The sequence below is a fragment of the Opisthocomus hoazin genome, chromosome 15, assembly GCF_030867145.1.
Source record: "Opisthocomus hoazin isolate bOpiHoa1 chromosome 15, bOpiHoa1.hap1, whole genome shotgun sequence".
In the NCBI taxonomy this organism is placed as follows: Eukaryota; Metazoa; Chordata; class Aves; order Opisthocomiformes; family Opisthocomidae; genus Opisthocomus; species Opisthocomus hoazin.
Window position 1 is genome coordinate 6,852,171 of NC_134428.1, and position 27,477 is coordinate 6,879,647.

The window sequence follows — 27,477 nt, forward strand, 5'->3', positions numbered from 1 at the left end:
CAGATGCATCAGTGGCTGTTTTCACAGCATTTTCTTAAAAAAACAAAAAACCAAACCCATTTATGCATTTTTTTTCCAGTAAGCTCTCCCCACCCTACCCCCCCAAAAAAGAACATAAAAATTGTTTGGTCATGATTAATTTTGCAAGTACAGGCTTCCTTAAGGTACATTAATACTGCGAGTTAACCTACTCCACTTAAAAAACAAACCACAAAGCAATAATCATAGAATCATAGAAAGAATCATACATAATACTCTATAGGGGGGGAAAATGATGTAAAAATAATTCTCTACTCGTATATGCTTGTCTAGCATAAAAGACTTCTCAGGTTAAAAAATATTTCTAAATTGGTAACAGCTGAAAGCATATATTCTCACAGAAAAAAAGAAACAAGGAAAAAACCACTAATACCGAAGGCACATTAACAAAGTGAGGTTTGGAAAGCAGTAAAACCCACCTACTAAGATGTTAGAACTAGGAACTTAATCAGGTCTCTTGCTTCCTACCACAGCCAGGCTTTATGGGCCACAACATGGCAAAAAAAGGCGTCTATATGCTAAGCTAGTCCAAAGTTTCCCACCTTGCTACTAGCTCTGGAATCTCTTGAGTACTCTAAGCACTAGGCTTTCCTCACCTTTAACCATGACCTGTCCTTAATGGCAAATCATTGCTTACAAAACCATCTTGCCACTACACAGAGGCAAGTTTTTGTGTAGCAAGATTCTGATCAGCAAACGTCCGACAAAGAGCTGAGCAGCTTTGCTGCAGAAATAAACCTTCCTCCACACAAAAAACACTCCTCTAAATCAGGAGACTGCAGCACACAACACCCATGATAAAGAGGCAGCACAACCAGAATTTAAGCCAGAATACCATGGCACTGTGGTAACACCAAAAGCCAAAGCCTGAGTAGCCGCATAGGGAATGCCGTCTCTGTTGTAGGTAGAGGGACAGTGGCTCTGACTGCCAGTGTCAAAACAAGCAACTTTCAAGGAGCTATTTACAGCAACTGATGTGGGCAGCAATGTTAAGTCCCACACTGCTAGGCAGCATTGCTTTATCGCACTGCCCACAGAACTGTGCCGAGGGGCCAGACTGAGCAAGGCCACCGGAGGCCACTGCCACTTGCAGCTTCTTGTTCAGTTCTCACCTATCCCTAGACTGCTGCCTAATTACTCATTGGCATTCTCTTTAAAACTGAAGTTTAAAATATTTTTTTTTTCTCATTTTCCAAAGCCAGCCAGGTTTTTCATAGCAGCATCTTGACAACACTTCGCGAGGGATGACTCATTGGTCCCGGAATATTTGAAGGCCGTGTTCCAAACTCCAGACGTTTCACTAACCTGCAGATACAAAATAAAAGTTAGTGCATTTCTTGCTCAGATTTACTGTCTTCAGAGTAACCAGTCACTTCCAGAGTACACCACTCAGCCTGAGAAATCAACAGATAAAAGATTATCACTCTCAGCACTAAGTGAGCATGTTACTTCACTCAGCTGAGTTTCCATTGTAACACAGAGCTCCGTTTCCCTCTGAGTAGTGAGAGGCTATCTTTTACAGGTGTTGGAATTTCAGTTCTAGCATTACAGCAGTAGGTGTATAATCAGCTGCACACATATGCAAATGTATGGTCCTTGAGGCTTTCTTGTAGGAGCTTTCATGAGGATTCTCTCAAAGTTGGAATAGCAAGTATGATGTGGAGCACTCCTTCCACACAACAACTTTGGGCACTGGGTAACAGGACAAATGAGTGATTGCAGCACTAGGGTCTAGCTGAACAATTAAGTCAAAATAAACTGTACTGTACGCACTTAATTTACAGAGAACCTGAAGAATGTGAAGTAAAAGATTGGCCAGGTCTAAGCAGAAACTGAACAGCAACTTGCGATACCCTTGCTGATTTTTCTTCATTTGTTTAGAAAAAGACAATCATTTCAAGTGGTGAGACAAATTTGTAAGTTGAGTCACCAGAATCACAGAAAGTTCGGGGTAGGAAGGGACCTCTGTGGGTCATCTAGTCCAACCCTCCTGCCGAAGCAGGGTCACCTACAGCAGGCTGCACAGGACCTTGTCCAGGCAGGTCTGGAATATCTCCAGAGAAGGAGACTCCACAACCTCCCTGGGCAGCCTGTTCCAGTGCTCCGTCACCCTCAGAGTGAAGAAGTTCTTCCTCATGTTCAGACGGAACTTCCTCTGCTTCAGTTTGTGCCCATTACCCCTTGTCCTGTCACTGGGCACCACTGAAAAGAGTCTGGCCCCGTCCTCCTGACACCCACCTTTAAGACATTTATAGGCATTTCTAAGGTCCCCTCTCAGCCTTCTCTTCTCCAGGCTGAACAAGCCCAGCTCCCTCAGCCTCTCCTCGTAGGAGAGATGCTCCAGTCCCCTCACCATCCTTGTAGCCCTCCGCTGGACTCTCTCCAGTAGCTCCTCATCTTTCTTGAACTGGGGAGCCCAGAAATGGACACAGCACTGCAGATGGGGCCTCACTAGGGCAGAGTAGAGGGGAAGGAGAACCTCCCTCGACCTGCTGGCCACACTCCTCCTAATGCACCCCAGGATCCCATTGGCCTTCTTGGCAGCCAGGGCACACTCCTGGCTCATGGTTAACCTGTCGTCCACCAGGACACCCAGGTCCCTCTCCACAGAGCTGCTCTCTAGCAGGTCCACCCCAAGCCTGTACTGATACATGGGATTGGTCCTCCCCAGGTGCAGAACCCTGCACTTACGAAAGAGTAAAGGAAGAGTTTAAGTAAGAATTCATTTAGAGCTGTCACGATGACCAGCTGCAGAACAGTGGCATTAAGAGCTATCAGGTAAGACCTTTTCATTGCTTGATCAGCCTTGCAGCCCAGCTCTGTAAACATGCTTAAGAGCTGGCTGTTAAACACACAGCTTGTAAGCCTGCATGTATGGGAACAAGGACACCAAGTCAGTCAGACTGCATATAGAAAGGTCTTAAGCACCAGTGCTTGGAACAGAACGAGCAAACTGCACTACCCTATCTCAATGCTGTGCCTCAACCTGACTGCAAGCCAACTTGCTCACCAAGCAGCCAAATTCTGGCAAGGTAAGGAAAATGCAACTTGTCTTGATCGATTCCTCCAGGCTCCACAGTCCACTGAACCATAGTCCATGTGTCAGCACAACTAACAAAGTAGCCCATGCTCCTCATGGGTTAAGTGTCAACCCCCTATGTGAGAGCCTCCTAATGCACCCCAGGATCCCATTGGCTTTCTTGGCAGCCAGGGCACGCTGCTGGCTCATGGTTAACCTGTCGTCCACCAGGACACCCAGGTCTCTCTCCACAGAGCTGCTCTCCAGCAGGTCTGCCCCAAGCCTGTACTGATGCATGGGGTTGTTCCTCCTCAAGTGCAGGACCCTGCCCTTGCCCTTGTTGAACCTCATCAGGTTCCTCTCTGCCCAACTTTCCAGACTGTCCAGGTCACGCTGAATGGCAGCACAGCCTTCTGGTGTATCTACCACACCTCCCAGTTTGTCATCAGCAAACTTGCTGAGGGTACACTCTGTCCCTTCATCCAGGTCATTGATGAAGAAGTTGAACAAGACTGGGCCGAGTGCTGACCCCTGGGGACACCACTAGTTACCGGCCTCCAACTAGACTCAGCGCCGCTGATGACAACCCGGGTAGCTTCCTGACAGCTGCTCCTTGGAAACTCATCGCAGCAACTGTAAAGTACTCTGATTGAGCAAACACATTATTTGCTTTTTTTGCAGTTCTCCCATAAATAAGAATCTTATGTGTGATAAGGGAAGTTCCTATATGCAGTAACATTCACGAAACATCACTTGTAGAAGAACATAAAGCATAAAACAATTTGAGTCAATAAACAAGAGGTCCTCTGTTGTACTTAATCTCATTTAAACACTGGGTTTATAATAAAATACATATATTACATTTGCTTTGAATTTGTGGTTTTCAAAACTTGATTCCAGCTTGTCTTCAAATTTCAGCAGCTAGTGATTCAAAAATTTTAACTTATCCAAAGCATTCCAGTCATAGTTCTGAATAACTAAAATTTCATATCTTTCGAAAACAAATCCATGTCTACCAAAACAAAGATTCAATACTAAGTAGAACACTACCAGTCACTAAGTTCTAACACCCACAGTTCTCACTAAGCCACAACAGCAGAGAACAGCACTCACCCTGTATCACACAGAGGCTGACGAGGACTCAGGCGCGTTTCAAGGACATCTCTGTTCATGTACATGGACACCGCGGTTCTGTCTGGAGACTGGTCATACACAAAGTTTCGGCAAGATGCAAGTTTGGACTCCAAAGCCTAATGTAAACACAGACAAGACAAGTGTCAGATATCACCTTTCTCTTTCACAAGATGGCATTGTGGCACACTAAAATGGCATTAAGAGTTTTGAGGGGTTTTTTTTGCTTTTTGTTTGTTTCAGAATGAGTTTCCTACTATAGGAACCTGCTAGACCCCAGTGCCACATGAGTTGTGAATTTTTGAAGAGATGAAGGCAGTCATCTCTCTGAAGCTGATCCTGTTTCTGTATGGGAGATTAAGGAGTTGATGCTGTTCACTAGCAGGAACCGAAAATCTTCACCTTCCTTGGAGATTTTGACATCTTTCTTACCGGCATCACTTTTTAGATTACTAAATGTTTATTTGAGCTATCTGCTCACCTAGATACGTATTAGGTTGTATGTATTAGCTGGTACACCTAAGGGAACTGAGCCAAAGATACCTGACTCTCCACCACATGTTCCCATCCTCCATCACTCCACCTTTGTTGCTGCTTTACTTTTCATCTGTCTCGGTTCTGCAGCTCAGCCAATCAAAAAGTCATACAAATGCTTGTGCTGACACAGCACTGGGGCACAGGATAACTTTTCCAGCATCACCAGTACTTTAAATGTCAAACTGTAGCTTAATGTGACATTAGGCCTTGCTCAAAAGGCTACTGAACTCATAAGGCAAACTTCACCAGATGCCCTCTGGACAGCAGACACCAGCCTGCTTTCTTCTCTGCCTTTCGTGGGAGCAGATCTCTTCTTAATTTACTCATACCGATTTATTCTTTCTGCACACACGTTTTCAGAAATTTGTGGAGGAAGACCTTATCTACAAGGGGATAACATCTTCTTAGAAAAGCAGAGCAGGGTACAAAATCCAGATCAAATTTCAAGACCATGCTTGGCTAACCTGGGGGCAAGATACTCTTTCCAGTCTCCTCTGAGCAGCAGCACAAATAGTGCTGGCTGCAGTTTCAGGAAGCTCTACCTTTCCAAGAGGTTAGCAGGTAATAACTCACCCCCACTTTTCGCAGCAAGTCTCCCACGATGTTAAGTGCAGATATTCTTGCAGCAGGTGTGAGAGGGGTTGCACCGTAACTGTCCTCAAGACCTGTAGGGCAGGTTATGGAAGGATATATTACTCATTCAAAAAAACAAAGCTTGACACTGGAAGTCAGAAGACAACCTGACAAACAGCAGTGGAAACATCAAGATCTGCACATCCAGATCTTTCACATTCACTAGGAATATGAAGTGCTGTCTCACAGAGACAGCTCAAGTTACACTGTCCTAGGCTAAAGTCTCTAGACGTGCTGTGGCTTGGGTTTCTAGAGATCCGTTCTACCACCCTACTCTGCATCTCTGTAGCTGCAGTGGGACCAGAGCGATATGTGCTCAGAGAGGACCATCACATCTCATTTTACTACAAATCTCCAAATCCTCTCACTGTTACAGAAGCATTAATTCCTCCACACGAAACACAATTTTAGGTTAAGCATACTGAAGCCCACAATCAAACCTTGTTAGTGCTCAGAGCTACAATATCAAATCATCAGAATGTAACAGTACAGCTCATTGCATTTATGTATACGCATGAACACAGTTATGCAAATGTCTGGCTTTTTAAGTGAGAAGCAGATGGGACAGCTAGTGTTAGAAGTTTGAAATATTGAAATGATCAGTGCTCACAAAAAATAAGTAACTGGTATTATTGACACAAAAGCAGAGATATAGTCATGTATTACAGACATGTAGGATGACTTGTCAGTGTCCTGCTGTTCCAAAGTAAAAACAAAGCCTCTCTCAAAGCACACCTACCCTTACAGAATAAACGATCCAAGTAACATGAGTGTGACATTAAAGATCACATTGAAGTTTCAAAAATCCTTCCCCTAAGTTAGCCCAGCATCTCTGTAACAGCTGTGATCTAATAGTAAAGTCCTAACAGCTCATCTTGTCTCTAACAATTATTATTACTGAACAGTTCAAGTCAAATGGAAATGAACAGCCTATAAATGAACCTCAAAAATCACAGTCTACGAATGCTGAGACCACGATGACTAGATTTAGATGTGTTTAACTGAAACTCAGCTCCGCTCCATTCTTCTCATTCCTCTTTTAGCCAGAAACTATAGTGAAAAAAGAGCATCAAATAATATTTCTGTGCTGGTTCCCTGCCAGTCACCTCTCCTATATGTTGCAGGGGTGGGTATGTTGATGTTGGGTGTCCGGTGCACCGAGGGAGTTGAAGGCACAGATAAGGACGCCTGAACTGCAGTGTCTGTTCTTTCCGTTTCCAGGGTAGTTCGCATTGGTGTTTTGAGTTTCTCCTGTTTCTGCTGCACCGCAAGCTCCTGTCGTAGATCTATGAAGTAAGCAACACAAAGCAAGCCTTTGGAGTATGCATCTACCAAGACAAAAAACAGGTGAGAATGTTTGCTTTGCTCAAAAGGTTGGACCCCCTGTGGAGGGGACTACAAAGTAAAGTCACTTCTTGTAAAGATTACTCCAGGCGTACGTTCAAAATCTGGACAATCACTAAAGGCTTTGCTAGGATTGTGGCTCAAGATGTTATTGTAGTGTTAGTTCCATTGCTATTATCTGCCTTTAATTTTCACACCCTTTCACAAGGCTCCCTTTGAGGCAGGGAATCAGCTCCTTTCCAAATGTTACAGGCTGGTAAGCAGAGGTAAGCAAGACCCAGGCTAGGCGACTTGGTACACTTTGGCTACATTCCAGCTCCCTGCCAGCTTGAGATCCTGCCTATTGAACCCTTTTCTGTCCTACTCTGGTTTCCATATAAAGGAAACCTGAGCTGAGGCTGGGTGAAAGCCACACCATTATCTAGCCAAAGGATAGAACACTTCTGTTTCACAGCCTGGCTGTAGCTTATGAAAACCAGTCAAGGGCACAGAATCTAAGCAGATCTGGAAACAGGTGTTTTTCCAGCTCTGTGATCCCTCTCTTCTCACCCAGCCTTACTGGCAGACACCAAGAAGCTATCACATGAAAAAGAAGGGCGATAAGCAGGATCAAAACCTTGGACCTCAGGAGGGCTAACTTTGGCCTCTTCAAGGAGCTACTGGGAGGAATCCCGTGGGCCAGGGCTCTCGAAGGCAGGGGGGTCCAAGAGTGCTGGTTGCTCTTTAAACTTCACTTCTTCCACGCTCAGGAGCGGTGCATCCCCCTGAGAAAGAAATCTAGCAAAGGACACAGGAGACCTGCATGGTTGAACAAGGAGCTTCTAGCGGAGCTCAGGCACAAGAGAAAGGTCCATGGAATGTGGAAAGAGGGGCAGGCCACTTGGGAAGAGTACAGGAATGTGGTCAGAGCGTGCAGGGATGCAACGAGGAAGGCCAAAGCCCACCTGGAATTGAAGCTGGCAAGGGATGTCAAAAACAACAAGAAGGGCTTCTTCAACTACATCAGCAGCAAAAGGAAGGCTAGGGACAATGTGGGGCCGCTGCTGAATGAGGCGGGTGTCCTGGTGACGGAGGATGCAGAGAAGGCAGAGCTACTGAATGCCTTCTTTGCTTCAGTCTTCAGTGTCAAGGCAGGCCCTCAGGAATCCCAGGCCCCAGAGGTAAGAGAAGCCCACAGAGAGGATGACTTTCCCTTGGTCGAGGAGGACTGTGTGAGGGATCGCTTAAGCGATCTGGATGCCCACAAATCCACGGGCCCCGATGGAATGCACCCACGAGTGCCGAGAGAGCTGGTGGATGTCATTGCTGAGCCACTCTCCATCATTTTTGAGAGGTCCTGGAGGACAGGAGAGGTGCCCGAGGACTGGAGAAAGGCCAATGTCACTCCAATCTTCAAAAAGGGCAAGAAGGAGGACCCAGGGAACTACAGGCCGGTCAGCCTCACCTCCATCCCGGGAAAGGTGATGGAGCAGCTTATCCTGGAGGTCATCAACAAGCAAGTGGAGGAAAAGAAGGTTATCAGGAGTAGTCAGCATGGATTCACCAAAGGGGAAATCATGCCTGACCAATCTGATAGCTTTCTACGATGGCATGGCTGGCTGGATAGATGAGGGGAGAGCCGTGGATGTTGTCTACCTAGACTTCAGCAAGGCTTTCAACACGGTCTCCCATAACATCCTCCTAGGGAAGCTCAGGAAGTGTGGGCTGGATGAGTGGTCAGTGAAGTGGATTGAGAACTGGCTGAATGTCAGAACTCAGAGGGTTGTCATCAGCAGCACTGAGTCTAGTTGGAGGCTGGTAACTAGCGGTGTCCCCAGAGGTCAGCACTCGGCCCAGTCTTGTTTAACTTCTTCATCAACGACCTGGATGAAGAGTTCGAGTGTACCCTCAGCAAGTTTGCTGATGACACCAAACTGGGAGGTGTGGTAGATACACCAGAAGGCTGTGCTGCCATTCAGCGTGACCTTAACAGGCTGGAAAATTGGGCAGAGAGGAACCTGATGAGGTTCAACAAGGGCAAGGGCAGGGTCCTGCACCTGGGGAGGAACAACTCCATGCATCAGTACAGGCTTGGGGCAGACCTGCTGGAGAGCAGCTCTGTGGAGAGAGACCTGGGTGTCCTGGTGGACGACAGGTTAACCATGAGCCAGGAGTGTGCCCTGGCTGCCAAGAAGGCAAATGGCATCCTGGGGTGCATCAGAAGGAGCGTGGTCAGCAGGTCGAGGGAGGTTCTCCTTCCCCTCTACACTGCCCTAGTGAGGCCTCATCTGGAGTACTGTGTCCAGTTCTGGGCTCCCCAGTTCAAGAAAGATGAGGAGCTACTGGAGAGAGTCCAGCGGAGGGCTACAAGGATGGTGAGGGGACTGGAGCATCTCTCCTACGAGGAGAGGCTGAGGGAGCTGGGCTTGTTCAGCCTGGAGAAGAGAAGGCTGAGAGGGGACCTAATATATACTTACAAATATCTGAAGGGTGGGTGTCAGGAGGATGGGGCCAAGCTCTTTTCAGTGGTGCCCAGCAACAGGACAAGGGGCAACGGGCACAAACTGAAGCAGAGGAAATTCCATCTGAACATGAGGAAGAACTTCTTCCCTCTGAGGGTGATGGAGCCCTGGCCCAAGCTGCCCAGGGAGGTTGTGGAGTCTCCTTCTCTGGAGATATTCAAGACCCGACTGGACAAGGTCCTGTGCAGCCTGCTGTAGGTGACCCTGCTTCGGCAGGAGGGTTGGACTAGATGACCCACAGAGGTCCCTGCCAACCCCGAACATTCTGTGATTCTCTTCAGAGGTAACCAGAAGTCAGTCACAGCCCTCCTGTTTTACTACCCCATTAGTGCTTCATTGACTCCATTTTTCACAGGCCAGGAAACAATGAGGTTAATGGTTATTTAAGCTGACCTTCATGGGTTACAGAAGCCAGACCAGCACATGGCGCACCTGGACTGGCTCTTCTTAACCCCCTAAGGCCCCGAAGCATCACCACAGATTAGGAGAAGGCTGGAACAGACTTCTGCGAGCTGCTCTGGAACAAGGTCAGGAGTTCAAGGGGTAAGGGGGGAACAGTCCTGAAGCTTCTTCATTTGCTTCTACATTTCAGATAGCAGATTTAAATGATGCAAACTGATACCTGTGAGTGTAACAAATGTAGCACGTAGGGGATGTTATCACTTTAGATGGACAGAATCATTGCACAACCAAAATAAGTCTTAGTTCTTTGTGAATAACTGGCATGGTTGTAACATAAGAGACTCCTGAATAATCCCTTTAGGCCTTGGGTGTGCAAACTACAGAGATAAGGAGGCTGCAACATGATCTCAAGACCCCCAACGACTGAAGGACATTAACACATGCTAATGAGTTCTCAGAAAAACCATTACTATGATAAGCATTTCTTGGAAATGTAATTAATATGTATGTTAACATAGCACAAATACCTAGTAACTGTGTCTCTTCAGTGCACACGTTTGGAGGAGAGATCCCCCATGTGCCCGGCGCCGTAATAAAAAATACCTACTTAACAGCCGTCCGACTATTGAGTCTTCAACTCCAGCTTTTCACGGCATCAAAACTTCAGAGCCCAGCTCCAAGATATATGGAGAGGACTGAGCAGCTACAGGTCAGGAGGGGAGAAAGAGAAAGATACAAGGAAATTCCATCTAACCTCTAGCTTCATCTTTCAGGCGCTGCACGGACTCCAGAAGGTTTTCTTTCTCATCCAGCTCACTCTCCAGAAAAGCATTTCTTTCAATAGCCTGGTTTAAACGCTGTTCAAAATCCTCCAGAGACATTATAGTGGCTCTGAAAAAGAGTGCACAAGATGTCACTACTAGACCCTTCAAGCACAGAGGAACTCCCTCTCACAACAAAAGTGATAATGCGTTTTGGTTCAGTTTGCTTTTTTTTGTTTTAGCTTGCAAGATATGAAAGAGTGCAGTGGGGGGAGCTGAAGGGAAAAAAAGTTTATCACATTTCCCATCTGCCACAAACCTCTTCACCACAATCATCACTCAAGTGATTAGTTCAGAATGGCAGTGCTTACAAGTGCAGTATCACAAACAGCTCAGTGACATCAAGCTCACAGGACAGAACAGAGGTGGAAAAAGAAAATACAGAAGGTGGGTCACCTTTTTGCTCTTTCCAAGTCATCATTTGCTTGCTCAAGTTCTCGAATGTATTTCTGAAGTTCATCTTTAATAGCTTTTGTCTGTGCCAAGTCATCTTCCAGTGCAGAGATTTGCCTGTATCCTTCTGAATGCTGCATTTCAATCTTTTCCTAATGAAAGGCAAATCAAACAGCGTATCAAGGACTAAGCAGCACACATTCTCTTTCTGTGGCATTGTCTGAGCCCCTTTAAAAGCAGAGGCAGGTGCTGTGGAGTTTTTCGAGAAACATCACCAACACATGGTAAAATGCCAAAGCAGCCAATTGCCCACATACTTCTGGATTGCCAGCAGACAAGAGCTCTTCCTGTCACTGCTTATCAAACAACGGTGCTGGGGAGCAGTTCCCGATCTCCACAGCACAGGGCCACTCCTTGCTCTCCCAGACAGCGAGACTCAGCATAATTTCTGAGCCCCAAAAGCTTTAGCAACACACAAAGCAGGATGCAAGAGAAGCCATTTATTTTCAACTCTAAAAAGAAAAAAATATCAAGCAGTACTTAGGAGCCTAAATAACAAGGAAAAAATATATCCTGGAGTGTTGCCCACCATTGCATACCGTGCGCTGTTGTCCACTGTTACATACTGCTGTGGAACCAGCAGGATTCTCCACTGCCCCTGCAGTTTTATTAGCCCAAAGCAGACTCAGTTCTAGATTACAAAACATTTCAGGTACAGTTATGCAACATGCTTTGGATGCGAACCTGAACCAAACGCTGTCTCCCTTTACAGCACATACACAAGGGTACATTTAAGCAAGGCACGGGCAGGGAGGAAGGCTTAGCTTCTCCATCAGATCTCTCCTGCTATTTGCCACCATGTGCAGAGTTAGCTCCACATCACTTGACAGGGGAAACTCCACAGCACACCATCTACTGCAACACTTTACACTCCGCCCTGCTATCAGATCACATCAATGCACCAGAGTTCTGAAACTCCAAGACTGCTGTATAAGTAGCATTCCTGAAATGCTTTCTCCATCCAGAATTTAAGTACAACACACTTGAAGTCACTGAAAACAAATCTGTGCACTGGAATTTGAAAACCATGGCATGTAGTCTAGCACAACTGATAATTTGAAGACAGCTATTTTAGCACATGAAATGCATAGACAAGGAGGATGGAAAGAGATACCCATTCTGAGTTAAGAAATTCTTGTTTGATTACCGTGTGGTGACACTGCTACAATTCTGGATCTCTTGAAGCATAGTTATGTGCTGAATTTAAGAGCCCCAGGCGGCAGATTACTTTCAAATAGCTTTTCAGGACTCTCTAAACAAACTCTCCAAAGCATTATTTCCATTTATTTTTAGGTAGTGTGAACTCTGGTTTCTAAGGGGGGAGCATGCACACACACTAGGCTGGTAAGCTCAAAGCTGCAAGCTGTGTGGGCCTGACAAAGTTCACTAGTGTTGACCTAGATGCAGGCACCAACCCTTCATGGGTTCGGTTAACACTGCTGCTCAGTAGCTTCACAAGTTTAATGCTTTCCTCTTGAATCGATTCAGATAAAAGACCACAACTGCAATGTTTGAGTCTTTGTTTTTAGCCAATAAACTGTCAGCTGATCTGACCATCAATGGAATCTCTGTTCCTTCACTGTAGGCTGTTACTGCAGTTTTCAGGCTGCATGAATGGCCAGTTGTTAGAAGGCTTGTTTCAAGCAGAATATGTTTTAATTATCTACTATAAAGAATAATTTAAGACTTTCTAAAATATGTTTATCCTCCAATTTTTGAGGTTCTGTTTTGTTTCCTACTATTTTTATTCTTAACTGCTCTAGCTGGTTCATTGTTACCTCCTCTCACCCTAGCTCCTCTGGAGAAAGAAAATAGTCTACACCCTCCTCAATTAAATGAACTGCAGGTTTTATTTTTGTCAAATGTATGCCTTCTGCCCAAACTTACATGGCTACATGGAACACTAGACCTCCATACAACATGCAGAGCATTTAATACTGCTCAGGCACTCATACAAGAACAAAGATCAGTGCAACACAACAAATACAATGAAAGAAGCCTTGGTGGTTTTCCTATGAAAAAGCGGGGGGAGGGGGGTGGAAATCACTAAGTTGGTGCTAGAGAGACAAGACATCTGCCTGGAACAGAAAAGTATTTCCTGTAAGACAGTAATTTGGACAATAGTTTAGACAGAAGGCATTGTAATCCTCAATTAATCACTTTTACAAATACCTTCACTCCCATCAACTAATGACTACATCCAATTGAGTAGAAGTGTAATTAAATTAACCTCTGCTTCCACAGATTTTGATCTAGCCCTACAAAACACAGTCACAGTGTAGTGTTTCTTGGGTGACCATACCTCACCTTTAAGTAAAAGGCCAACAAGATCAAACTTCAAAAGGCACACCAATCCCAATGACAATTTTTTTTCAGGTTTCAAAAAGGCTTACCAGTATTTCCTAAACCTGTCAACCAGCACAGGGGACTAGCAGCATCTTTAATGAGACTGAAATGAGGCAGACTCACCACTCTTCATACTCTAGATAGAACTTCTTACCAGAGTGACTTAAGAAATAATGAAGCTATCTCAGTAAGTTCATATACCTTATGTTTTATAATTACAGAAGTTAATGCTTTTCAGCTGGTTCTCAGTCTCGCAGAAGGCTAATCAAGTGTAAAGAGGATAAATTATTTTCCCCCAAGCACAGATTCAGTAACAAAACTAGGACTGAAACTGTTTTGTGCCTCTCAGTTCTATGTGTTACCCACTGGCTGCTGCTTCCCAGCTTATCTGAAATGCCAGATAATAAATACAGAACTATGCAAAAAGGGTTTAAAACTACTGCTTTTTCTCACGTAATGCAAGAACACAGCTGGAATGTTTGTATTTTGATTGTTCTGCAGTATTCCCTATGTCTGCACAACGCAGTCAGCAAGAAAGCTGTGAACAAAAGCACTAGGGTGGAAGAAGGAATAGAACTGCAGCTCTGTTACAGTCATGTTTATTCTCCACTCTACTGCAAGCAATTTTCTCTCATCTCAAATCTATCCTGACAGATAGCCACAACCTGCGAATGGGGGTTCAGGAACATTACCAAGGTATCAACACTCTCAAAGCAGACAACAGATTAGTATTTCTTAATTTTTCAAGACCACCTTTCTTGCAGTTCTCTGTTCAATTTCTTTGTAATGCTGAAGGTCCCTGTCCACAAGGCAAGATTAATCCGCACATGCTTGTCTCACTCAGCTTTGCACTTAGGAGGTACAGATACTACACGCATCATCCGCTCTTACCTTAACTGACTCCAGCTCCATTCGCAGACGATTGTTTTCTAACAGAAGGTCTCTGTTTCTGGACTCTGTTTGCTGCAGCTGAGCCTCCAGTTCAGCTTCATACTCTCGACTCCCTTCTTGGAATTCACGCAATTCCTCCTGTGTACTCTCAGCACTACAGAGCAATTCCAGCAACAGAACTCATCATAATGAACACAGCAAAAAATCTCTCTTGTGCACTCAAGGTAAAAAAAATACTGCTCTTTACCACAGAAGGCTCTACGCCCTTCTCCAACATACATATTCAACAGGAAGAGAGGACCATATGCAAATGTTTCCCCATCAAGCATGGAAAGCCACCTCATGGCAAAGTGGTAAACAAATAAAAAAAGGCCCAATAAAAAAATCCCAGAGGCTGTCTTCACATTATAGGGGTTAAGGACATGTGGAGTCTCTTTAGCTTGTACATTGTCCACTGCCATCTGTATATTTAATCTGTTATCCAATTCAATTATATGTTTGGAAATAAGAGCAAATCCATTTTTGATTAGCAGTAAAAAGTGAGAAAAAGATGGAAGGAAAGATGCTCTTACATTCTTAAACACTTCTGCTGAATTAATCCTCCAGCAAGCTAAACAAGCACCACGGAAAGGTTCAAATGACAAGTCTAAGAAATGAACCACCAATGTCAGTATCTAAAAAGTCTGGATTTTTTTCACCCTTTACTGCATTTAGAGCAACATACTGAGCTAAAGGGAAGAGCGAAGTACGTCTATTCTCAGCCAGGGATCCTCCTCCATCTCCATCCTGTCAAACCATTCTTGATCCACACAAAGATATGAAGAGTGAACAGCAGCACCTCTCTTTCTGCAACGGCCCAGACCATCCATCCCCAACAAGGTTCTGCAGCGAGTTATGTTTACCAAGGCTGCCCACAGACTGCAGCGAGAGGCACAATTTCAGCACACAGAGTCCTACTCAAACCAGAGCAGGGACCAAACCCAGCAGTGCCGCAGAGGCACAGATTCACTGCTCAAACGAGCGTAAAGGAGTCTGGGCTGCTGTAGTTTATGCAGAAGCATTGCTACTGCTACCACTCAAGACAGCTGGACCACCTTGAATTTACTCCTCTATGTCTCTGCATGCAGTGTTATGCACCCTATAGAACAACTTAGAGGAATGAAGCCTCTGCCTTACCACTGCTTGTATTTCATAGCCAGCTCTTTCCAGTATCTGGTTTCCTCTTCCACTGAGCTGAAGTGATGTCCTTCTGAGTGTTCCATGATGAGTCCTCAGAGTTTAAAACTCCCGTCTCATTTTTCCCCTCCTGGAAAACCAAAGGATCATGCATAAGAGCTAATTCAGTGAGCTACCTCAGTACCTCCTGCTGCAGAGCAGCACACCCCTCCTCCCAGGAAGTCCCTGCATGCCTGGAGAGCAAACTAAAGACCATCCTTGACAGGGCTCTGTCAGATATACCACAAATGTGAAAGAATCACTGCTCAGTAATCGGATCTCTTTCCCCGGTTCTCCCCAGGCTGCTGCCTGCTGACACCACATCCTCAGCAGCGAGCACCTTCCACACCCTCTGACTACACAGCACTGAGTACCAAAGCTCAAACTTCAGCCGCAGCTGTGCTGATGCACACAGAACACAAGTGAAACAGAAGACATCTCGAGGACAACTTCAGCTCCAAAGACAGTGCTATTAAGGTCAATTTCAGCAACTCTGAGGACACTTACCCTGAAATGAAAGAGAAACTTCAAAGGGACACAGAGAAGGTACTCAAGCTGCTAATTTCATGTGTTAACGTCTCCAGGATCACCTAAGCTTTTTACAGACACAACTGCTGGACATGTGAAAAATTTCTCCCTAGGTCAACACAGACAAAGCTACCTGACTTTAAACCTGAAATATCACAATCCATGTATGGCTGAGAGCCACAGTGTACCTGGATACCTCAGAGAGCCTGTTGGTGGTGCAGCTTCCATCCCCCCGCATCAGGCCACCAACCTTGTGCTCCTGCCTGCACTACAAGAGCAGTGACCTGGGCCGATCAGGTGCTCCCTGACCACCCTGAGAATTCCCTCCAGCTGCCCGAATCATACCTCCCTGGTAAATGTGAGAACTGTACATTCTGGGAAGGACTGGAATTGTACAGTTGCTGTCAAGACATCAGAATTACCTCATACTGATTTGGGCCAGGATGGAAATTTGCTGACGCCTAAAGTCAATCCTCTCACGACCCCATAAACAGTGGTACCAAGCAAAGGCCCATGAGCTCTCCTGGACCACAGCGGCTGCGCCCAGCATCTCCCTCTGGTGGGATGCCTCGCAGAGCCCTGCCAGCTCCGAGGTTTGATGTTACCCGGGCTGAACCGCAGGGATCCCTCACTCCTCGAGGCTCCACTTTTGCCCATTGAGGAAAATAACTTGAAATTATTATTTCACTGAACTCACAGGGAATTTTTAACAGGTACCTTAATCTATGCATATTGTCTGTGTGCATCAATTCAAATAATAATATCCCATTATTGTGATTGTAGTGAATACTTTTTAACCACTTTGTAAATGCCAAGTTAACCAATGATTAATTACCGCTAAACTCGTCTGGTTTTCTCTCTCTTTACCTGTGAACAGACCTTAAATTGCTGCTATACATATCCTTTAGACATAAACCGTTGTGACCTGAGGCTAATTCTGGATCCAGCCGCACCTAGGCTCCTCTCTGAGGAGTTTAGAAAGCAAGGGGGTCCATTCCAAACCTGGTGACCCAATGGAAGGGTCTCCCTTACACCTTTCTTCAGTCTCTGTATAAATTATTCTACCTCAATCCTACCTCGATTTTGTATTCCATTCATATAATAAGTAATAGAGTGAACCTTGCCAATGAACTTTGTTAAATCATATTTTATTAATTATTAAAATCATTTCTTGCAAATACCTTTGACGGTGATTCTTTAGGCATCCTAACCACTCACTTGTGACAGACTGGCGCAGTCAGCAGGATCCTAAACCCAGACTTATGACAGAACCATGGGAGAAGGGAGCTCCAGAAATTCCTGGGGAATCAAGGATAAAAGCTCCACAGAGGTTTCAGTGGAATACCACCTAGGTGGACTAGGTATGCAGACTGATTGCAGCAACCCAGACCACCCAGCTGTCCCTGTGCCAGCATAAACCCAGCCACAGGACATAGTCCTAAATGGGAACGACACATGAAAGAGTCACAGGGGAGTCATGAACCTTAAGCTGGTCACTCCTGCTTGAAGACTTAGATATCTAGACACCACAATTAAATAAATGCCCTCTGATGTGCATGATGCACTCCAATTGACAGGTCACTAGCAAATATCATTTTATGAGTTAGTCTTGACAACAGAGAAACATCAGACCTAATGCTCTGGACAACGTGCCCACATGCAACCCTGGTCAAGGCAAAAATTCCACATAGACATTAGCAATTTAATAAAAACCCAAACAGATCAAGGACAGTAAATAAAGGCAGACTTGAACAATTCATGACAATGGCAGTTGTCAGAAAATCGTATCACTGCCATATAATGACTGAGGAAACACAGTTCTACCAAATTTCAGCTCCAGATCTACTGAGCAAAACCCTTCCTAGAGGTACTCCTGATGGAATAAAGAGGAAAACATAGCCAAAGCCTTCAAAGATCATTTATACATCAGTCCTGCCTTCTACTCTTATTTCTGATACTCAGGAGAAGCTGGAACAGACCTTCTGAGCAGCATGCCACAGCTTATGAAACTGTGCATTCACTGCACATCCACTGAACTCCATGGAAAAAATTATTCATAACGTGTTCAGACTGTCCTCTCCAGAAAATTATCTGGTTTAAACAACATTAACAGACATCTACCTCATAATTCTACTGCGACAAACATAAGTGGTTCTCACCTCCACTACAGACAACAGTATTAAGTACTCAAAGTAGTCCTGGGATCTAAAGCCAAATTTTCACACACCCAAGCCGTGCTGCAAAGCACAAGCCCTTTTCACGGCCTAGGTGACTTCCAGGAGATTACCAAGGAAAGAGTAAGCAGCTGTCACAGCGAAGTGAACTATGCCCACACACCTCAGTGCACATTATCAGCTACACACTCACTGAAACCACACTATTATCTAGAAGGGAAGCTGGCAGGTGAAGGGAAAATCTACTAAGCTTTAGATTTTATAATTCAGTTTCTTGACACAAAGTGTTAATTAGACAAAGCTACATGTCTTCCTTCTAATAAATAAAACCACTGTGTGATGTATGGACACAACTCCAGCAAGAAGTCTCAAGGCTGCTGTTCTATGTGTGCATTTACAGAACTATGTACAGGGGCAAAAAGAGGGGAAAAGGAGTGCAGGTAAGGAGGAATGATTTTCCAAATAGTACCCTTGCCTATCAAAAAAAAAAAATGACCAAGCATAATTAACATTCTTGACCTAGGATAGTTAGGATAGTTTACAACACATCTATTACTTTTAAGTGAACCGAAAGTGCCTTTGATGTTAATGAACATGTCCTTATGCTCTAGGCACTGTGTACACACACACCAATCCCTGCAGCACATTTGTGAAGAATTTTTTTTTTTTTTTTTTTTTTTTTTTTTTTACACAGATGAGGGACAGGGAGGGAGGGTCAAACACAAAGAAGTGATGCAGGTGCAATGAGAAACCAAGACAGACCAGCATCCATCACTGTGGTCAAACCACTCCAGAGAACAGCAAGCCAGAGTTTCCTTTAGATGGTTATTTCTCACCACTCAGACAACAGGAAGTTTCTGTGTTTCTTCAAGAACAGAGATTCCACCCAGGGTACGCCTGGTTTTGCTACACAAATTAAAATGTATTTCAGAAGTCTCCAAATAGGAATTCTTTCGATACAAGCATTATAATAATGCCCATACCTGTGTTCAGACAGTCAATGAAAATAAGTCAGACAAGATGAAGGTGAAGGAGTGCAAGTCACCTTGCTCCCAACAGCTTTGAAACAACACTTTGGAACCAAAAGACACACCTCCTGTTGGCCTCAGAAGCTTAAGTATGCTCCTATCTGGCTCTCACTTCTCTTTTTACACTGCACTTTGGAAGGACTAAAAGAATGTACTAATGTGCATTTTTTAAGATTGTACAATCACACCCAAAAGAACTTTCCCTAACCGAGCCATAAAATTTATCAGAGTTCCACAGAACCTTGACAACTTTCACAGACGCTTAAAGATGCTGTTCCCTTTGGTTTCTAAGCATGTATGGACCCACTAAGGATGTTATCCATTAAAAGTATGCTCTGTTTCATGGTTACCATTGCTAAATAGTATTTATAATTTAATTGTTGAAATGCAAATACAGGGAAGGACTGTGGAGCTACACTTACTCTGCAGAGATGGCACAACATGGCAGAGATTGTTCCACTGCTGTCCCATGCCACAGGTACATGCTTCTTGTCCGCAACGCACAAGGAAGACCTATTAGGTTCCCCGTACGCCGGCACTACATCTTAACTCACAGGGACTTTCAAACTAACCAAAGATGCAAGACTCAAATCTAAACGGAAAAAAAAAATTCCAAGTTTCAGACAAAGTATTAAAGTGTTTTTTCATTTTCTGAAATTTGTTTAAAAAACCCAAAACACACTCACACAAATCTTTCTAAATGCCTGTAGAAATGGTAGGGCTTTGACTTCTTGTTTTTCCCCCTGCTGCCTTCTCCCCTTGATTTTTGACACCTTGGAGACACTATGCAAAATGCTTGGAGAGTAATTAATTAAAACAGTCATGAACTCCTCATGGCCCAGGCTCACTACAAAATGGAGGAGGGCGAGGGGCCTGAAGGAGGTTTTATCAATGTTTTGTTAAACATTGGCAATTGTGGAAAAAGCCAAGGAGAGGAAGTCCCAGTCCACAGCAGGCACACACTGGCCACACCTTGTTTCTTTTCACCCACACAAAGACAGAAGGGACATCTGGCCAGACTTCTGCACGCACGCAGCACAAGTGCTGGTCACAGACATTACGAAACCTCTGCATCACACAGGAAGCGGATGTGTTCATGGGTGGGGAACGGACTTCTGCAATGAGAAAAAATACCTCAGCAGAAGTGTTGCAGGAAACAATTTCACACAAGTGAGAGCAGAATTGCAAAATTCTTAGGGAAAAAAACATTAAGAGAAGCCACACACAAAACTATTGAAGGAGTATCAATTTGGGAATCAGAGTCCAAGTTCACCAAATGCATGGGGACCTCAACTTAGATTCTGTTTCAGTCCTAGAATAAACGACTCCAAACAACCCTGCACACCGAATACTACTTTTTTTTTTTTTTTTAAAAAAAAAAAAAGTACATTTTAGCTTGGTTAACAATGTTGGCCTATCTTTGTAGCAATGCCTGATGGTCACAGTCTGAGTCAGAGAAATTCACGCTGTAATACAAAATTAAGAGTAAAACAGTACCATAAACACTATTGAAATTATCCATGGCAGAGATAATGAAGCTCCTATTGGGCATTTTTTCCTAACTGCAAACCAAAACCCCTCTTAGCTCCCAAAAAGTAGCTTTCCCATCCCATGAAAATTACATTTTCTTAAATCAGTCCCCTTGCAAGGGTCTTTCTATAACGAAAAGGCCTGTTTTCTTTTGTTTAAGCAATACAACAGAAAATTGTCACAAGAGAGAAGAAAAGGAAGAGGTCATCGGAGTGCCAGGGCTACTGCAGAACCCCACAGCCAGCACCGACGAGAGCTCTCGCCTGCTCAGGGTTTCCCCTAGCAAAAGGTTAATTCAGCAACGCCTCCACCTTCTCAGCTACCAGCCCAGCTCCAACACGTTCGCGTCTCCAGGGTCTCCCGAGGAAACTCCACAGTTTCCTCTCCTGAAATGCCCGACCCCGGCGCTCGCCGCTGCCAGCCGAGGCCAGCCAGGCAGCGCCCCAGGGCTGCCCGCTCCCCCTCGGAGCACGGAGCCGGGAGGGAGACAAGCCGCGCTCCCCTCCCCTCGGCACCGGCGCCAGCAGCGCCAGCAGGAGGCCCGCGGTCGCGGGGAAGGCGCGGGGGACCGCAGACAGGCAGCGCCGCAGCTCCGTCCCCCCGCGCCTCCCCGACCCTGCCCCAGCCACCACCGCGGGACGGGGGCACCAGGAGGGGCTGCGCCGCACCGACACCGCCCCTCCCTCCTCTACGCGCGGCAAGGGGAAGTCCCGCAGCGCTTCCCGCCCGCTCACCCTCCCGCCAACCTGCCGGGGGGCGCGGGGCGGCCCCGCTCAACGCCCCGCTCGACCCCTCGCTCACCGCTGCACCCCGGAGCTCGCTGCGCGCCGGCAGCCGCCGCTCTCCCAGCCCGGCCGACACGGCCGCCCTATTGGCTGCCGGTCACGTGCTGCGGGGGGCTCCGCCAATCAGCGCCGCCAGAACGCGCCTGCTGGAAGGTTTGGAAACTTTGGTTACTTTCAAAAGGCGCTGGGAGGCGGGGCGGCCGGGCCCGGGGCGGCCGGGGCCGGGCCGGGCCCAGCCCAGCGCATCCCGCCCCTCCCTCCGCCGGCCCCGGCCCCAGCCCAGCGCGTCCCGCCCCGCCCCGCCCTCCGCCGGCCCCGGCCGCAGCACAGCGCGTCCCGCCCCGCCTGGGCGGTCCCTCCGCCGCGACCCCCAAGCGGGCAGCGAGGGGTCGTCATGGGTCGCGGGCTCTGTCCGGGCTGACGCTCAGCCCTTCCCTCCGTGTTTTAGGAGCTACCGCGGGCACGAGGGCCTGCATCTCGTAAGGCTTTACCGGTATAAACCAGCATTTGCTGTAATGTTAAATTCACATCTTCTCTTGAAATGTTCTAAAAGAGGAAAGGCTTTACATCAAACGTCATTCTTTTTTTTATTCCAAAGACCTCTTCTGAAAGAGCAAGCAGTGAGGCAGTGACCATAGCTGTTCAATGTCTGTGCAACTATTTTAGAGTCAAGTCCCCTTCTCACAACCAGGGCACAGGCTTCCGCGTTGCTCCAGCTCGTGTCACAAGGATGAAGCTATCGACGAAATACTAGACACTCGCGCTCCTCTACGTCTCAGCATGATGCCATCGTCCCAGGAAACGAGCCGCAAGCCTCCGCAGGGGGAACGAGCTTCCCACAACGGGATGGAGCTGCAGCTCAGCACAGCCAAAACATTACTTGCCATGCCTCACCACACAGGATCGATACGAAGGGGACCAAGGCATGCGGAGGCTTGCTCAGGTGCCCTAGGTGTGTCCCTGCCCAGCCATGTACACAAACATTTGGTCATTAGGCGTGCCTGGCATTTGTTTCCTGAGTCAAAACAAAACCACAAATTATCACATATGTGTAGATACACCCCAGCCGACATACACACAGCCATACTTCACCGAGTATCACTTCACACCCCTGCAGCACGTTTTACCAGCCGCTGGATGCCAGGCGCCCACATGCAGGGGCCCATATCCGATCCCAGTCTCATTTACATCTGTGATGCAACACTAGGCCTGGAGCACATTCTGATCCTCAAAAGGCTTTAACCGCCTCAACTGGGAACGTGCCTCTCCCAAAGACTTTGTGGAACAAGGCTGGGACTGAAACAAAGAGGATGGATGCTTTTCTGTAAGAAACCTACCCATAGGTAAGATAACTTGAACTGAAAAGAATGAGCAAAACAATTACACTTTCAGGTGAGGTGTCCAGCAAAATAATAATATTTTGAGGTCAGATGTTCAGCAGAAGTAAACAGAGATAAACTATTACACAACTATGAATAGAAAACTAAATTAGGTATTTAAAAAAATAGGATTAATAGCAATTTGCAGTTCTGTCATTACTCAAGAATGTTTTTACTGTCGGATAAGTTTCATAAAATAAACAACATACTATCATGGTATATTCCCAGTAGTTAAAAAATTTATACATTGTTCACAAGTTTGGGACTGTGCTGGTGTTGGCTGGAGTAGAGTTAATTTTATTCTTAGCAGCTAGTATCAGGCTATATTTTTGGATTTGTGCTGAAAACAGTGTTGATAACACAGGGATATTAGTGCTGAGCAGCGCTTACACAGAGTCAAGGCCTCTTCTGCCTCTCACCCCGTCCCACCTGTGAGAAGGCTGGGGGGACACAGCAGGGACAGCCGACACAGCCAACCCGAGGGGTGCCCGATGCCGTACGATGTCAGGCGCAGGCAACAAAACCGGGGCAAGAAGGGGGAAGGGGGGGACGTTTGGAGCGATGGCGTCTGTCTTCCCCAGCAACGCGTGGCGGGGCCCTGCTCTCCTGGACATGGCTGAACACCCGCCTGCCGACGGGAAGGAGGGAACAAATTCTGCATTTCACTTTGCTTGTGTGTGCGGCTTTTGCTTTACCCATTAAACTGTCTGCATCTCACCCACAAGCTTGCTCGCTTTTACTCTCTGGATTCTCTCCCCCACCCCACTGTGAGGGGAGCGAGTGAGGGGCTGTGTGGGGCTTAGTTGCCAGCTGGGGTTAAACCACGGCAGGGACAAAGGACATTTTACTTTCAACTCATTGAACAAATCTTCGAGGATAGTGTGAGTACACAGATTATATCAAAGGTACACCTGAGTATTTTTAACAGTTCTCATCTTGAAATACTTGTAAAACACAGCAAAAATTCTCAGATTTCAGAGGAAGCTGTTCAGCCTCTCATCCAATTCTGAAAGTGTAACAGCACCCTAACAAGTGCCAGAGGCTCAGAGGCACTAGCAGAGGCACTACTGTACACAAGCAATAAATATTTAAAAAAAGTTACTGTAATTAGTATCAATGCCTCGTTTGCAAGAAGAATAAGAACATTTGTCTGTTTTAAAATTAGTAGAGAAGAAGAAATTATTTTATGCATGTATTTTTAGCTTGCTGATTAATAATTAATAAATGGCAGATATTTGTGGCGCTAGGGTTCATCTGCTGGCTATTTTAATGAGAATGCCACACTGGTCCTTGCACAAAGGCTAAGTGGGCAAACGTATACACTTTAAGTTATGGTTAGTTTGCAACACCTTATCTTTTGGCAATAAGCTTCTTATGGGAAAAAAAGATTTGCTTTGCTGCAAGAATTAAGTAACTCAACACAGAACTACGGATGGGACAGGAACTGCTCATTAATTGTCATTACTTTCAGACTGAACTTATTTTTTTAATGGATTACTGATATGCATAACAAGACGTGACAAACATATGCATTAGAATATTGCTGTCTCTTTAAAGATGTTATATAATTCTCTGCAGTCTGTATATGTAAAATTGGATTTGCATATGCTTAAGCAGGAAACAGATTTTCACTACTTTAAAACCCTTCTGATATGTTGAACTGACAATTTTTTGATGAAACTGTCAAATGCTCATGAATAGCTCTGGCTTGTTATGCAAAGCAAAACATAACATCGCTCAAGCCCTTGATACACAGCAGCATTGCACCCTGAGAAAACCATGGTAGCAGGGGCAAGACTGGATGTAGATACCAGCATTGTTCTAAGACAACTCTCAACCTTGCTGCTGGCTGCAGTCCGTTAGGTAAAGGTAAAATGACACCTTAGCCTAACAGCATGCTGTCACTTAGGGTGGACTCTCACCCCGCTCTGTCACTAGCCCCTCTCCCTGAGGGCTCAGCCACCCACGTGCCAAGCAGCAAGCCCAGCGTGGCTGACACAGATTTGCTGCACAACTTCGGCCCAGACTTTGGAGGAAACTGTTAAATTGTGAGACAGAGCTGTGTCTGTAGAGAGCCAAGAAAAGTAAGATTACAAATAGAGGTAGGGCTGTTGAAACGAGGACTATTAATAGCACAAGGATTCCAGAGGAAAAATATCAGTGTGGAAATTTCTAAAATCCTGAAGTGAGCAAAGACCAGTTATCTTCAGTGGGTTGCCAGTGTCACCCCCATGAGCAGACCCAGTGAATGACAAGCTATTAAAACCGAGGAGGCAGTGGAGGCCCACCCTGTTCTTGATGCTTGTTTGGCCAGTGGATTTCAGGTGTTTGATCAGGGCGGGGGGACCACACTAACACCTCATACAGTGGCTTGTTATAAGCTTGCTCTTCTTTATTAGCCAGTAATTGCGTTGTATTTTTAGGCGCTATCTACCTTACTCGGGGAATTTCTTTATACGCAGCTAATGATGCCCAAAGCAATGCAGAGGACAGCAGGGAGAGGTCAGACGCTTCTGCTGAACCAGGCAAAGAGCAGACGTCTTCCCAGGCCCGACGTTTCACTCCTCTTCGGGCTTAGGACCACCTGCTGTCTCCAAGGGAGCGGCCTGGCCCCGCAGGCCGGCGCCCGGCGGGAGGCGCGGGGTCCCAGCGCTCGGGGCGCGGGGCCGCTTCGCGGGTGTCCGTCAGCGGGGCCTCCCTCCTCCCCTCGGAGCGGCCCCGGGCACCCCCCGCCAGGCGCAGGCGCCCCGCAGCGCCTCTGCCCCGCGCCGGGCATCACCCCGCCCCGCAGCACCTCTGCTCCGCAGCGACTCTGCCCCGGCCGGGCGCCGCCCCGCCCCGCCCCGCCCCGCCCCGCTGCGCCACTGCCCCGGGCCGGGCACCGCCCCGCCCCGCAGCCCCGCCCCGCCCCGGCGGGAGCCCCGCGCAGGTTCAAAGCCGCCGCTCCCGGCCCCGCCCAGCCCGGCCTGCCGCGCGCCGGGGAGGAGAGAGGGGGTGTTACGACAGCCGCCTTTGCGGCAGTGGACTGGTTTCCGGCGCTCGGCGTCGCTTGACGGCAGAAGGAGCAGAGAGGGAGGACAACAAAGGGGTATGAGGGGCAGCGGCGGCGCCGGGGGCGGCTCAGGTGAGCGTGGCGGGCGGGGGCAGAGCGGAGCCGAGCCGGGCCGGGCCTGGCCTGCCGCCCCCTCCCCCCGGGTAGCCTCCACGGCACCGGGGTGGCCCCGGGCGGGGACGGGGCCCGCTCCCCTCGCGGACAGCAATACAGCCCCGGGTGGAGCCGCACCGCGGCCTGGTCCGGGCCCTGCGCCGCCGCCCCGCGGGCGGGGGGAGCGGCCGTTTGCCCGGCAGTGCCTCGGGGCGCGCTGGGGCCGCTTGTCGGGGGCGGGCGAGGGGCCGGGCCCCGCCGTCGCGCCTCGGGCTGCGGGCCAGGCCGAGCTGGAAGCGCCCGGGGAGCTGCAGGCCGCAGAGGGCAAAGCGCGGACATACGCAGTTAATGGAACTTTCCGGTTTTTTTTCAGTTACCGTTTTAATTCCTAAACGAATTGGTGCTGCCAGACGTTTTTAAAAGTAACATGGAGTTGTGGAGCTTGATGAAGTTCCTAGTTTATACAGCATAACTTGGGGGTAATTAGGGTTCATGTGAATAAGCATTTCTGCTTTAAAAGTAGTAAAACTGTTGTGGCTAAAAATAACGCTACTGCAAATGTAATGCTATGGGATGTACTCCACGGTTTATTGCGTTTAGTGCTAAATGCAAAAAAACCTGAAGGAGTGTAGTCTAATGAATGCAGTACATAGTTGGAGGGTAAGAAGGCTTCATTGCTAATCATAATTTTTATGGTACAGTGTGGCTGGGACTTAAACGTATTGCTTCTTTGTGGTTCTGTAAAGTTAAATTGATGCAGTGTGCTGTGGGGCAGCTTGAGAATTAGCAGAAGTATTTTTACATAATTTTAATAACCGAAAGCTCTGTTTAAATACGCACTGCTGTGTTCTTAATGCAGGTATATATAGTTTTGCTAGCCAATGGAAAAACAGTGAATATGCAGTTTAATTCTTTCAGCTGAGTTCAGTTGCATCTATTTTGTATTTACTGATGAGGTGTTCTTGAAAACCTAACTCCTGGCTTCTCTTTCCAGGAGAATGCACTGAAAGGTTCAGGGAATTATTTCATGTCAGCAGCAGTGCATTTCTGGGACTCTGTAGCTAATGCCAGGGACTTAAAACAGTATTTTCCTCAGACTGCCTCACCTGTGATGCAGGTCGTGAGAGCTATTCCTGTACTAAACAGGAATACTCAAGGCCATGTCCTATGTGCATAATTAAACTTCACGTGAGTAATGCAGATTCAGGGATCTAGCAGGAGTGGAATTCATAAGACCCACCACGTTTTTACTCTGTCTTACCTTAAAGGTTATTTAAAGCATGCATTTTTTGTCTCTTTAGCAGGTGGGAAGAATGAAAGGAAGTGGGAATGAAAGAATGCTGAACCTTTTTGTGTGGCTGTATGATGGAAGGAAAGAAGACAGAGAACCTCTGCAATAGATCATTCAGATGGCTTCAGCGAGAAGAGAATGATGCTAAACCATGGCTCTGGAAACTTTCTGATTGCTTTTCTGCTGCTGAAAAGTCTTTGCCTTGCAGTGTGAAAAGGGTAATTTATTGCTTTACTAAAAAGCACAGTTGATATCTGATATAGAGCAGTATAACTAACTGTAGTG

The 27,477-nt window shown here is 46.7% G+C and overlaps 2 protein-coding genes across 8 annotated transcripts in view; one reads left to right on the forward strand and one right to left on the reverse strand.

Annotated features, from left to right (window-relative positions):
• Positions 1-107: 107 nt before the first annotated feature.
• On the reverse strand, positions 108-21,588 carry NDE1 (nudE neurodevelopment protein 1). Of its 3 annotated transcripts, none has more exons than XM_075436875.1 (9): positions 21,394-21,588; positions 15,294-15,423; positions 14,118-14,271; positions 10,824-10,972; positions 10,361-10,497; positions 6,466-6,645; positions 5,300-5,391; positions 4,172-4,308; positions 108-1,344 (listed from the first exon to the last, which is right to left on the reverse strand). In XM_075436875.1, the coding sequence occupies exons 2-9, from the start codon at positions 15,377-15,379 to the stop codon at positions 1,251-1,253; spliced, it is 1,029 nt and encodes a 342-aa protein (XP_075292990.1). In that variant the 5' UTR covers positions 15,380-15,423; positions 21,394-21,588; the 3' UTR covers positions 108-1,250. The 3 variants fall into 3 exon arrangements, with proteins under 3 accessions (XP_075292990.1, XP_075292992.1, XP_075292991.1); XM_075436877.1 differs by having other exon boundaries at positions 21,339-21,396; XM_075436876.1 differs by lacking the exon at positions 21,394-21,588 and adding an exon at positions 19,485-19,631.
• Positions 21,589-25,790: 4,202 nt separating this feature from the next.
• Positions 25,791-27,477, forward strand: part of MARF1 (meiosis regulator and mRNA stability factor 1) — a 28,974-nt gene continuing 27,287 nt past the window's right edge. For 4 of the 5 annotated variants that reach the window (XM_075436227.1, XM_075436231.1, XM_075436232.1 and 1 more), the window contains exons 1-2: positions 25,791-25,880; positions 27,203-27,410. In XM_075436227.1, the coding sequence (XP_075292342.1) occupies positions 27,264-27,410 (147 nt within the window). In that variant the 5' untranslated portion in view covers positions 25,791-25,880; positions 27,203-27,263. The remainder of the gene's footprint in view (positions 25,881-27,202; positions 27,411-27,477) is intronic. The other variant, XM_075436228.1, reaches the window with a different exon arrangement.